The sequence below is a fragment of the Engraulis encrasicolus genome, chromosome 6 (genome assembly GCF_034702125.1).
Source record: "Engraulis encrasicolus isolate BLACKSEA-1 chromosome 6, IST_EnEncr_1.0, whole genome shotgun sequence".
Lineage (NCBI taxonomy): Eukaryota > Metazoa > Chordata > Actinopteri > Clupeiformes > Engraulidae > Engraulis > Engraulis encrasicolus.
In genome coordinates this window covers 42,667,838-42,680,508 of record NC_085862.1, presented here as the reverse complement: position 1 = coordinate 42,680,508, position 12,671 = coordinate 42,667,838, and the positions used below count along the sequence as shown (strand labels likewise).

The window sequence follows — 12,671 nt, the reverse complement described above, 5'->3', positions numbered from 1 at the left end:
CATTGGTTGAAAGAAAAACATATTCTGAGCCTTTACATAAACACAGACAGTGTTTCTTTTGAACTGCTACAATGTTTTTGTTATTTTGTTCAGCAATGTAAATGATTGGGATTGTTTGTCCTGCAACAAAAAAAACTCCAAGTAGCATATGGCCAAATCTGCTGTTTAAATCTATCGCCAGATAACAAATCAGTGTTGTCCTTGTCTTTAATGCTCAACAGCTACAGTATACTCCACAGACGGATAAATTGCCTAATGTGAGGCAATGGATGGGAAGCTTATAAGTAGAGCTATAAATACACAGCAGTGTTTCCCATGCACAGGTCATTCTATGGTGCAGCACCACAGAATGAAAATCGAGCAACACAAATTGATCAACAGCCAGACATGCATGTCAGTGGGGGTATACACAGTGACACTTGCACTGAGACGACTTTTCTTTTGCCTGGAGCTTCACACAATGCAACTTGGACGTTATATCACATAGATGGACATTATGGACAAATGTATCGGCAGTGGCGGAACAATTGCACCCAGGGAAAAATACTGGTAGGGCCCCTGCCAAGGTCACTAGGGCCCCCATCACCAATACTGGAGGGCCCTGGGCCCTGGGACAATTTTTGCAGCACAGAAAAGCTGAAAGACAACATTCTGAACTGAACATGTGAATTAATAATTTAATGCATGTTTGTATTTCAAGAATACTCATTTATGCTAAAAACTAAACACTAAAATATTTCTCCACTGCCTCCATACTGTAATTGGGTTTAGTTATTGACATCATTAGTCATTTGTTTATTGTCTGACAGGCACTGTAAGCTTAACACTATGTGTTATGACATGGTACCTGTTATATGCTTACCATTACAGAATGGACATGTGACCAAGTTGTAATGTATTACCAAAGATTTTAGTTCTAGTTTCTATTGCCTTTTCACCGTATCTGGTATTACTAAAGACTAGGGGTTGGTATTGGCAAAGGGTTCACGATTCGATGCGCATCACGATACACATGCCACGATGCGATTCTATCACGATGTATTGCGATTCATGTACTACTGTGATGCATTGCGATATTTACTTCAGTAAATGTGTAAAATACAGCTTATTTGTCAGTTGCTGTGTAGCTTTCTTAAGTCAGTTCATTCTATTTAAGCATTCCATCATCTGGGAGAGAGCTTACATCACAACAGAAATATTACCTATTCTCTACTGAACAAAATAACCCGTGGCAAATCGAATTTTATTGTTATCAAATAATCAATTGTCATGAATCCATGCAGTATATTGAGAAAATAAGTATCACGATACCTTGTCATGAATCGATGCATTGTATCGTGAGAGTAAGTATCGCGATGCATCGATATGACGATTATTTTGCACACCCCTACTAAAGACTCTGTGTAATGTTGCAGCAGTTTGGAACTATGATGACAATATTTTCCAAATCCAAAACAATATAGAGTTCCACTGGTGGAATAGTACACACAATGTACACCCAAGGTTGAGAGAAGTTTTCATGTCTTACCGGTGCTAATTTGTGCATTTGTGCTAATTTGGCCCTTCCAATGCCGACACCAGAAAGAGCGCAAACAAATTAAACACGTGCGCTACAGATCTACTGTATATCACTGCATGACTGTTTCGGGTAACTTTGAGCTATTCTCTTCATAGGACACTTGTCTCAAATGGCATGGTGTGGTTGTATGTTTTCTACTTTGATAGAATGTTCAAATATGGGGTTTTGCCCAGAATTAACCCTTTACTCTTACCGGTACTGCACACCGGCTGTAAATGTTATACCGGTGCTGCGCACCTGCCTACTTTGGGGGGCAAACGCCATTCCGACATACCGCCATTCCAACAGTATTTGATTGCCATTCCGAGTCATTTGAACATTGTTTCAAGTACTTAAAGGCGTGTGAACAACGTTCTAACTCAATTGACATTTGCAACAATGTTGTGGAGAGAGTGACAGCGCAATTTACAGGATTAGTGTATAATTTAGTGTCTAATTTTGTCACGGTCCAAAGGCACTTACAGGTAGGGTCTGAAAACAGTTCCTGCAAGCTGGAAAAATGGTTCCTGCAATAAAAAGTCAATGTCGGAATGGCGGTATGTCTGAATGGCGGTATGTAACCCCTACTTTCACCACTGTGTACACCACATACAATGGCCTATTTCTGTGTGTCCGATTACTGATTACTGTTGCCATTACTGTGATAGACTGCAGTCAGCTAAATGTTAGCTGAAACGTTTCTAACTGTACATTTGAATAGAGGTGCACCGAAATGAAAATTTGTGGCCGAAACTGAAACCGAATAGCAATTGATCACTTTGCCGAATACCGAAACCGAAACCGAATATTACAATTCAGTTAAAAGTTATAAAGTTAGGTTTTTCACTATTTTGAAATATTGCTTAAATCTATGGCTTACAATAAATGTTTAGACATGTTTTTGAAAGAAAATAAATGTGTATTTGAAGTCTTCAAATGTTAGAGTAGAACTGAAATTAGTTAAATTAATGCCCATTTTCAATTCATTTTCTATTCGGCCTCCAATTCGGCCACTCAATTGGTTTTTGGCCGAAAACCGAAAGTGTCTTTTTTTGCGTTTTCGGACGAATATTTTCTGCGGCCGAATTTTCGGTACACCTCTACATTTGAAATGATAGCAAAATCTAAGTGTCTTTTTATGTGAAGGGTGTCATGGAAATTAGTAGCAGCAATTTCTTGGGAAAGAGGTCATTTCTGGAATCTCTGGGATCTAAGCAAGTTTATGTAAGAAAATCTGTGCAGTACTTTTTACGTTGTACTCGTTCTCTCTTTTTCATAATCAATAACATTTGCTGAGGAATTAGCTGAGCCTCTTCATCACCTTTTTAATAGGAGTCTACAAGAAGGCAAAGTTCCTATCTTGTGGAAAACGTCATGCCTGGTGCCTGTTCCAAAGAAAACTCACCCTAAAGAACTTAATGATTACAGACCGGTTGCCCTCACCTCACACCTATGAAAACTTTTGAACGAGTGCTGCTGCGCAACTTTCTCAAACCCCAGGTACGCCACGCACTGGATCCTCTGCAGTTCGCCTACCAAGAGAACGTGGGAGTGGAGGATGCTATCCTGTACCTTCTTCACAGGGTACACGCTCACTTGGATAAGGGTGGCTGTGCTGTGAGAATCATGTTTTTTGACTTCTCCAGCGCATTCAACACCATACAACCACTGCTGCTGAGAGAGAAATTGGTGCGGATTGGAGTGCAGCCTAGCCTGTTAACCTGGATCACTGATTACCTCACAGAGCGGCCCCAGTTTGTAAGGATGGGTGACATAACATCGGAAACAGTGATTAGCAGCACAGGAGCGCCACAAGGAACGGTTCTCTCCCCCGTGCTCTTCACCCTGTATACGACTGACTTCAGCTACAATTCTGGGACATGCCACATGCAGAAGTTCTCAGACGACACTGCAATTGTGGGGTGTATAAGAGACGGTCAGGAAAAGGAGTACAGGGGACTGGTAGATGACTTTGTAGGATGGTGCCAAAACAATCAGCTGCACCTGAACCCCACCAAAACCAAGGAAATGGTGATCGATTTCAGGCGCTCCACCCCGCCCTTGGTGCCTGTTTCTATTGGGGGAGATAATGTGGAGACTGTCTGTACTTACAAGTACTTAGGAGTGCACATTGACAATAAGCTGGACTGGTCCACACATTCTGATGCACTTTACAGGAAAGGCCAAAGCAGGCTCTATTTCCTCAGAAGGCTGAGGTCCTTCAATGTCTGCAGCCAACTTCTGCTTATGTTCTACCAGTCTATCATGGCCAGTGTGCTCTTCTACGCTGTGACTTGCTGGGGTGGAAGCATTAGGAGGAGAGATGCTGGTCGCCTTGACAGACTGGTGAGGAAGGCAGGGTCAGTGGTGGGCATGGAGCTGCAGTCACTCACCTCAACAGCTGAGAGCAGAACACTGAGCAGACTGGACTCTATTATGGACAATCAGCATCACCCCCTTAACGCCACCTTCACTAACCAACTGAGTCTGTTCAGTCACAGACTCCGTGCTTTCACCTGCAGGACAGATAGGCTAAGGAGGTCCTTTGTCACTTGGGCCATTCAACTGTTTAACAGTATACAGACGGACACTAAAGAAGGACATCATTATTGGGGATTGGACTGCCTGAGATGCCAGAGCTGGCCCAGATCTGGAACCTCTTGGCATGTGTGTGTGTGTGTTTGTGTCTGTGTGTCTGTGTCTGTGTCTGTGTCTGTATTTGTTTTTATGTAGCTACTTGACACCTGAATTTCCCCCTGGGGATCAATAAAGTTTCTCTACTCTACTCTACTCTAACACCTAAAACAAGATTCAGTGATCCAAAACTTATAGCCAAGTCTTTTTCACTGTTGCCTAGTTGTCATATTCATCTACATTTTGAAGGGTTTTTTTTCCTTTCATGTGGCCACTTTATTTGTTTTGACTGGTCATGGTGGTGGAGTTATGCTGTGTCAAGAAGAAAAATAGAAGTTTAAATTTAATATAGGACTAAACATGCACATGAACTATTATGGACAGACTTTAAGCATTTTCACACCTAGTCCACTTTAAGTGAAACAAGCTCAGTCCTCTTTAAGTGGACCAAAAAGTGAACCGACAGCAAAAGGACTCTGTCTTCTGTTTTTTGTTGATATTGTGAGTGTATTACAAAAATAACCGGCTGCTCTTTCAGGTCCTGTTAAGCTTTTTTGGTGTGTCAGTCCTATTTTTGATTACACCCAATCCTCTAGAGCTGACCTTAGGTGATTACACCTAGTCACACAAGTGTAACTTGACAGGACTCATAAGCAAACCGCACTGAGACCACGTCAATGAAGGTCTCAGTCAGTACGGTTCACTTTAAAGGGTTCTGGGCAGTGTTAATTTTGACAGGGATTTTTAATTTAGTTTTAGTTTTAGTCTCTTGACGAAAATGTAATTTTAGTTTTAGTCACAATTTAGTCATCTAAATCATTTTTGTTTTAGTCTAGTTTTAGTCGACTAAAATTCATACAATTTTAGTCGACGAAATCTAAATTAATTTTAGTCGACTAAAATAGGCTATTACATTATTTCCTCTTGTCTACACTTCTCTATAAAATTGTCAAACTAAAATAGGGCCTACCATTTGGGGAAATCAATGATTAAAATAACATATTGTAGGCTAATAAGAAAATATTGTAAAAAAAAAAAACTGCCAGAGCGTCTTATAAGCCAGTGCGTCCAATGTGTAAAAAAAATCATGGCCGCGACACTCATAAATCTCTGTCGATATTTTAGAACGACTTCGGGGGAAAACGGGACTGCACGTTATGAAAAAATAGCCTACTTGTGGGTATACCAGTAATCAAGAGCGTTGCGGGGTACAGTAGGTGCATGCAGGCAAGGACGCCTGGAGCCGTACGGCCGTACGCACTGTGGGTACCTTCACCAGTGGAGGAAGTTTTTTTTTTTTAAAATAAATATTACGCCTATTGTGTCTTCTATGAATGTTGTGACAATGCAACATATTATATGAGAAGAAGCAGCATGAAGCAAATTAAATAGCAGAGACTCCATTGGGCACCATTAATTTACAAAGGCAGATAGCCTGCTTTTTGCTTCTGTGCGTAAAACTCGCGCGCTCCTGAAAAAAAGATACAGTAGCAAGTTCTAGTTCCATCAGCGGAATTCTAACTTGAGCGGCTACCTCCAGTCAGACATAGCCCGCAAATTTAAGTCTAGTAGTTCTAGTTAGCAAAGACAGCTCTCTATTTCCCACTTGGAATAACACATAGCCTATGTCGTGGCGTCGCTGATGGAAGAACAGTCAAATAACCGAAGTTAATGTCTTGAAAGTGACAAGTTTCAATCGTAGCCAAAATCCAGTTGTCATGTGGGCTAGGAAGAAGGCATCGGATGGTAGCAGTACAGGTAGGCTAAGCTGTTTCATTCATCACTGAGCCCGCCGCGGCAAATATTATAGGGTACTTTGCTTCTGGTGTCATATTTCCTAAAGTATTTTGGTTACCGTTCTGTGTATTGTGGCTTTCTACAGAGACGGTTTTATGAGAGGTACGGAACTTTGCTTTGTAGCATACTAGCTTCGGACGGCAGCACTGACAGCTGGTTAGCTGGTTATGTGTGCTACGCAAATTTTGTTGGTGCGTACCTTACTGGTCAAGCAGAGATACTCTAGACAGATATAAGTCATTTCAGTTCATTTCTGGTATCCACTTTCTGTAGGGTGAACGCCCCTTTAGGAGACCTTCGGTTAGGAGACCTTCGGAGTCCTCAGGTTGAGAATAAATGGAGTCCCCTTAGCACTGTAGATGGCGGTAGCGCATTTCTTGTGCAAACACCTCAAAAATAGAAGAAGAAGGAGGGGACAACGCCCCCTTAGGAGACCCAACTTGAGCACACACTTTTGCATTGGGTGGGCGGGTTTCGAAGCCTCTTTATTACTCCACCCTCTTTGAGTAAAGTCTGCAGGCGCCCCTGCACAGGCGTACAATGGCACGGCACCTGTTGGAAGACGTCTCTCTCTCTTTCTGTCTCTCCATCTCTACTTCTCTCTTTCCTCCTCTCTCTCTCTCTCTCTCTCTCTCGTGCGCGTATTGCAAGCTGTTGCATATTATTTGCTTGATGCAAAGTTGTGATGGCACGTGACACGCGCTCTCGTTGACATGGTTGTGTGTCCATGGTTGCATGCATTCGCAGGACGTTATTGCAATAACTCATTTGAAAGCGTGGAAGGGTCGTTCAGTTCCTATTTCAATGTCCTTGACTTAAACGCAAAACTCTACACTTCCGAATCCTTTGCGATCGGCACTAAAGTGATTCTTATCAGAAGGCTTTTGCCTACGCATAGACCCTTAAATTAGCCTACAAACATTAGCGAACATTGAAAAAAGATCAAACAACGACCGTCGGGTAGCAGGTTCATGAAAGCGCAGGGAGTGGAGAAGTTCCACAAAAATGCAGAGAAAGATGTGCGACAGCACCACCACCTATTTCATGACTGCTTAAACTTCTTCCTCATGGATAAATGGGCAACAATATTTTTTCCAGCCAGGATTGCACTGAAAAGTAGGCTACTGCTGTTAAAAAAGGGTCACGGCCACTGCCTGTCACTGTACCTGCTGCGTGTGTGTGTGTGAGGGAGGAGGGAGGAGACGCGAAGCAGATGAGGGTCGCGCCTTGCGAAATAGCAGGCAATTCTTTTCCAATGTTTCAGTGACATATTAACAAAAATGCTTCCTATCGGTTTTCGTCTCGGGTGGTATTGTAGTCACATTTTTATTTTTTTGACGAAAATATTAATCAATATCGTTATATTTTTCGTACAAACGCATGCTGTTTTTTTCGTCATCGTTGTATTGTCGTCAGGGGAAAAACAATCGTTACGAATATTTATGACGAAAATATTGGCCAAAGACTAAGCTGGAGCACCAGGTAGTACCATAGATTGTGTCTGGTAGTACTATGCAGCAGACGTACAGTAAAAAGTGAGAATTTTCTGTGGAGTTCAGTCAGTTATCTGACATTCACAATGTACAAACTGTATCAGCATACAATGACATCTCTAATGTATGTAAATGTAATGTATTAAAAGTTTGCGATGGATGAGTCGACTTACCACTCTCGAAGCAAGCGTCAAATGTGAGATGACCTTTCCGAGGCACTCCAGTGTATCCAGGCGGTGAGAGGATCAGCTTGTTCACATTGCCCACCAAAGCATCCTCACCTCCAGCCTCAGTGCCTGCTGTGAACAACAGAAAGTATCAGGTACATGTGCCCTATAGCTGACTGACTGTGGAACAGGTCACTCTGCTACAGCTATTTGGGATCTTAGGCCAGACAACAAACAAACATAATTGTGTATGACATGTGGAACAAGGACTGTACTTAATATACGGTAATGGGGAGTGTGATGGAGAAGTGAGCATGTGTGAATGAACTGTGTGTGTGTGTGTGTGTGTGTGTGTGTGTGTGTGTGTGTGTGTGTGTGTGTGTGTGTGTGTGTGTGTGTGTGTGTGTGTGTGTGTGTGTGTGTGTGTGTGTGTGTGTGTGTCCTTGCGTACGTAAAAAAAAGGCTAGCTGCTTAAGCTATTCGTAAGAATAATACCATCAGAAGTCATGCGTTCACTGAGTGTTGACAGAGTTCTGAGAAGACCAGTGCAGCGTGCAGCCTGCCCGCACTGATAATGTAGTCTCGCGCTTATTTGCGAGGAGCTAAATATTGTGTGAAAGACCCAGCAAAAAAGAGGATTTGTGACGTGGAGCTGATATTTCACATATTTTCATAGAGAAGAGAAGAGAAGAGAAGAGAAGAGAAGAGAAGAGAAGAGAAGAGAAGAGAAGAGAAGAGAAAATGAATGGAGAGGAGAGTCGATACCGCGCACAAAGATTACAAGGTATCAACGCAAAGCCCGGCATTCACGGGTTGTGAGAATCATTGCGAAGATAATTGCGTTTAATGAGGATGGTTAGTCATCTAACCACCAAATACGTCTGACTGCTAGCAAGCAAGCAAACTGCAGCAGTGTGTTTACATCCTTGCCATGCTCAGAACTGTCGAACGACGTCGAGCCTTACGTCATGCTTTAGCCAAACAGACACCCCTAAAAACAACGCACATGCTTTAATGGAAACCGTATTATGGGAATTGTGATCGTGGCGTGAATTTGCAGTGAATTACACACCAGTATCGATGTCTCTGTTGATCTCCTCCATCTTCCTTTCCCATTCGCTCAACACTGTCGAGACGCTGGCTGGCTGTTTCCACGGTAACGGTTTGTGTGACCCGGAGGAAAAGCTGGTGCGTGACGCTTTGACGTAATCGGAGCTGCTTGCAGCAGGTGCGTCTGTGCAGGCTACAGCACCCCCAAGTATGTGGATGTCTACACTGAACCCTGAGCATCTCCAGATTATCTTTTCTGTGTTTTGCCGTCAGATTAAAATAGAAATGTTTCGTTTCTGTAGTGTTATGACTATTATGCTCCCCTTTGCATGTTTAGATGTTGTTGCCTATCGGCACTCCATTGCGCGCTTATTGTAGGCCTAGACCTTTTTTTAACACTGAAATCGTTTAATTTCTCGACTCGAATTTGGAACATTTGTACAATGTAGCCTCGTAACAGGTAGGCTATTGAAAGAAAGAACAAAAATCCATTTTGAACATAACAGCATGTTTTCACATCCACATCTATGTCTATTAGATGTCCCTAATTTAAATGGATCACGCACGCCAACTAGAGCGTGCACTATTCGTTTTCCAGTGTTAGAACACCTGATTAGGTGCATCAAATAAATGCCCATTTGACTCGCAATCAAGGCAGCAGTGTAGGCTATAGACTTTCTCGCAGGCTAATTTTCTGGTTATAAGCTCTAGCCGGAGAGCCAGATGAACGAGACCAAGAGGGGTCCCCTATTTAATAAGACAGAATTGGCAATGACTTTTTTTTTCACCTCTCTCAGTATGCATCTCTATCCTTTCTCTGTGATCGTGTTTGAGCTACACGCCAATGAGCTGCCAGGGTGGTGGTGTGATTATTTTTCAAAAATTATGAAGCATTGTGTGGTGCAATATCATCTTAAAATTGAAAATTGAATAGCTGTCTTTCATGGTGTGTCATCCTCATAGCATCAACAATTAAGTGGTTCCATGCTTCTGCTCCTGTTAAGCAGGGGATGTCAAATCCTATAATGAGGCAGCTTGCAAAAATATAGATTCTTTATCAAGCCAGCCTTTTTTTTTATTCCTGGCCCTTGCGCTCTGATTTTTAAATTCAGTGTGTGTGGCATCGTGTGTGCACCTTCGTGCGTAAGGTGTGTTGGCCATCCTTTCCAAACACATGTTAAAGGATCCTTAAAAGCTCTTCCTTGAGAGCTTTCATTGTTGTCCTGCCTCAGTTCAAGAAATGAGCATCTCCTTCTCTTGCTACCACACAGGTCAAGCTTGTTAATGTGCGCAATGACCAGATGACTTAACTTCAAAGAATGGAATAAAAACTGCTACAGTGTTAGGGTTTTTTTTTCAGCCTCGATTTTAATTGCCTCCCTGGGGCCATCACGTTTTTGTTTTTTTGTTTTTTTTCAGTTACATCAAAAACAATAGGCATCCAGTGAACAGCAGTGTACAACCCAACATGTTCATCATTTCACATCTCTGAAATATTAACAAGATATGTCCAGCAGATATGTCATAAATCATTAATGCACTGAGATAATACACTTTCAAGCACTGCATTTCGGTAATGCTTCGGGACAGGGTGGACTCCGTGTTGTTGCTTGGGGTTAAAAAAACAGCCTCCCCAATATTACTCCTACCCCCCCGCCCCCCTTTACCCACATGTGGACGAGGAGGTTTTTGCATGCGTGGCCATGTTGTGGAAGTGTGTACAGGAAAAGCCTTTTTAGCCTGACCGTGTAGAGACCTGCCCTGTATGAAAGCATCCTCAGTGACCGGAAGGTCGCGCCATGAAGAGACGGTGTACTCAGGAGACTGGCTGAGCTGCGGCTTTATGGAGACACATATAGTCACTATGGCGACAGCAATCAGTGGACCTGAGGGAGCAAATGGGCCAAAAGTGAGGAGGAGGAGGTGGTGGAGGTGCTGCTGGTGATGGTTGTGTGTGTGTGTGTGTGTGTGTGTGTGTGTGTGTGTGTGTGTGTGTGTGTGTGTGTGTGTGTGTGTGTGTGTGTGTGTGTGTGTGTGTGTGTGCCTGTGGTCTGTGTCTGTGTCTGTGTCTGTGTGTGAGGGGTGGGGGGTAGGGTTTGGGCAGTGGTGAGAGGCAGCTGACTGATAAATCAAGCAGCCGACTCCATGATTCAAGTGACAGCTCATCCTGGTGCACAGGCACACACTTTCGACTGAGGAGGCGAAGGGGTGTGTGTGTGTGTGTGTGTGTGTGTGTGTGTGTGTGTGTGTGTGTGTGTGTGTGTGTGTGTGTGTGTGTGTGTGTGTGTGTGTGTGTGCGCCTGTGTGTGTGTGTGTGTGTGTGTGTGTGTGTGTGCGCCTGTGTGTGTGTGTGTGTGTGTGTGTGTGTGTGTGTGTGCGCCTGTGTGTGTGTGTGTGTACTGTATTGCACATACACGAGTGTGAGTGTGTGTGCACATGGGAATATTTTTGTAATAGTCGACATCTTTTTCATGTGTGCTTTCCCTCTGCTATTTTCTGACAGCCTTTTGTATTCGAGAGAGCATCATTCAAAGATCATTTAAATATGACTCAGGCACCATATGCGTCACCATTTTTCCACCAAATATCATTCGAACGAGAATGACACAATGATCCGTTTTTTTATTCCCATTTCGCTCTAACACTTCAAATCTGTTTTTGCATTTGGTGTTGATTTCTCTCTCTCTCTCTCTCTGTCTGTCTCTCTGTCTCTGTCTCTCTCTCTCTCTCTCTCTCTCTCTCTCTCTCTCTCTCTCTCTCTCTCTCTCTATCTCTCTCTCTCTCTCTCTCTCTCTCTCTCTCTCTCGCTCTCTCTCTCTCTCTCTCTCTCTCTCTCTCTCTCTCTCTCTCTCTCTCTCAGGGGCTCACACACACACGTGCAAACCCAGGGAGGGTCCGGCAGGCAGGCAGGCGCACAGTCTTGATGATGAGTGAGATTGTTTTCAAGGAGCATCGCGGCGGTGACTCTCTCTCTCTCTTTCCTCTTGGTTGGCGCTGGCTGGCTGGCTGCGATCCACACCAACAGATGGGCCCATGTCAATAGGCTGCTATTAACTGGACACACTCCCCTCTTGGGGGGCAGGAGAAAAGTGCACGGAGCAAGTGGACAGGAAGGAGCAAGCCGCGCCTCAGGAGCAGCCGTGGCTCCGAGCTCAGAGTATAGTCACGCACCATGTGCTAGCCGCATGGGTCCCCCCCGCCTCACCTCATCTCACACGTTTCTTTTTTAAAATTCATACGTTATTATTTGGATTTGAGGTGCAGCGTCATGATATACTGTATATGATATGAGTATTGCAGGTAAATTCTCTTTCTTAATCTTTTCTTATTTTATTATTTTTAATGTTCCATAGATCTTATCGTGGGGTTGTTTAGTGGTAGTTCTATGTACTGTTTGTTTCCCCCAAATTGTGAGTATGAAAAGAAAAATCTTCCTGGTTTTAATGTGAAACGAACAACAACAACTAAAAAAAAAAGAGTCGTGTGTACAGCATATCGAATAATGTCTTGTTTGATCAAGTAAAAATTAGGTTGAATATTATGAAAAACAAAGAGAGCAGTAATACGTCTTTTTCCTGTAATGAAAAATTCATAAATGCCATTAGCATCAAAGATAATGGCCCGGCGCCAGCTGACGATGGTCCAGAATAAACAAGGCCAGGTAGCAGTGGGAGATGTAGCTCCACTGTGATCATATTAGAATCTGAACTCAACGTCCCATTCAAAAAAAAAGAAAAGGAACCACAACGTTTCTAAAAATAAATCACCTAACAAGTAACAATACTGACTATTGCAGCTGAAATTCCGGCATAGTACTAGACCACTTTGTTCATACACACCTGTGCATTGCTTGTTTTTTTTCTCCTTCACATATAACACTTTTTTTAATGGAGTCTGAAGATGTTGCAATTTAAGGTGTAACAGCACAGAGCCATGCAGGAGTGTGTGAGAGTGTGTTACGTGTTCACGGCC

General features: G+C 43.1%; 1 protein-coding gene across 2 annotated transcripts in view; it reads right to left on the bottom strand.

Annotated features, from left to right (window-relative positions):
* Positions 1 to 8,812, bottom strand: part of agbl4 (AGBL carboxypeptidase 4) — a 548,994-nt gene extending 540,182 nt beyond the window's left edge. The window contains exons 1-2 of one of the 2 annotated variants that reach the window (XM_063201695.1): positions 8,722 to 8,812; positions 7,656 to 7,781 (exon numbers count right to left, since the gene is read on the bottom strand). In XM_063201695.1, coding sequence (XP_063057765.1) covers positions 7,656 to 7,781; positions 8,722 to 8,752 — 157 coding nt within the window. In that variant the 5' untranslated portion in view covers positions 8,753 to 8,812. The remainder of the gene's footprint in view (positions 1 to 7,655; positions 7,782 to 8,721) is intronic. The other variant, XM_063201696.1, reaches the window with a different exon arrangement.
* Between the last annotated feature and the right edge of the window lie 3,859 nt (positions 8,813 to 12,671).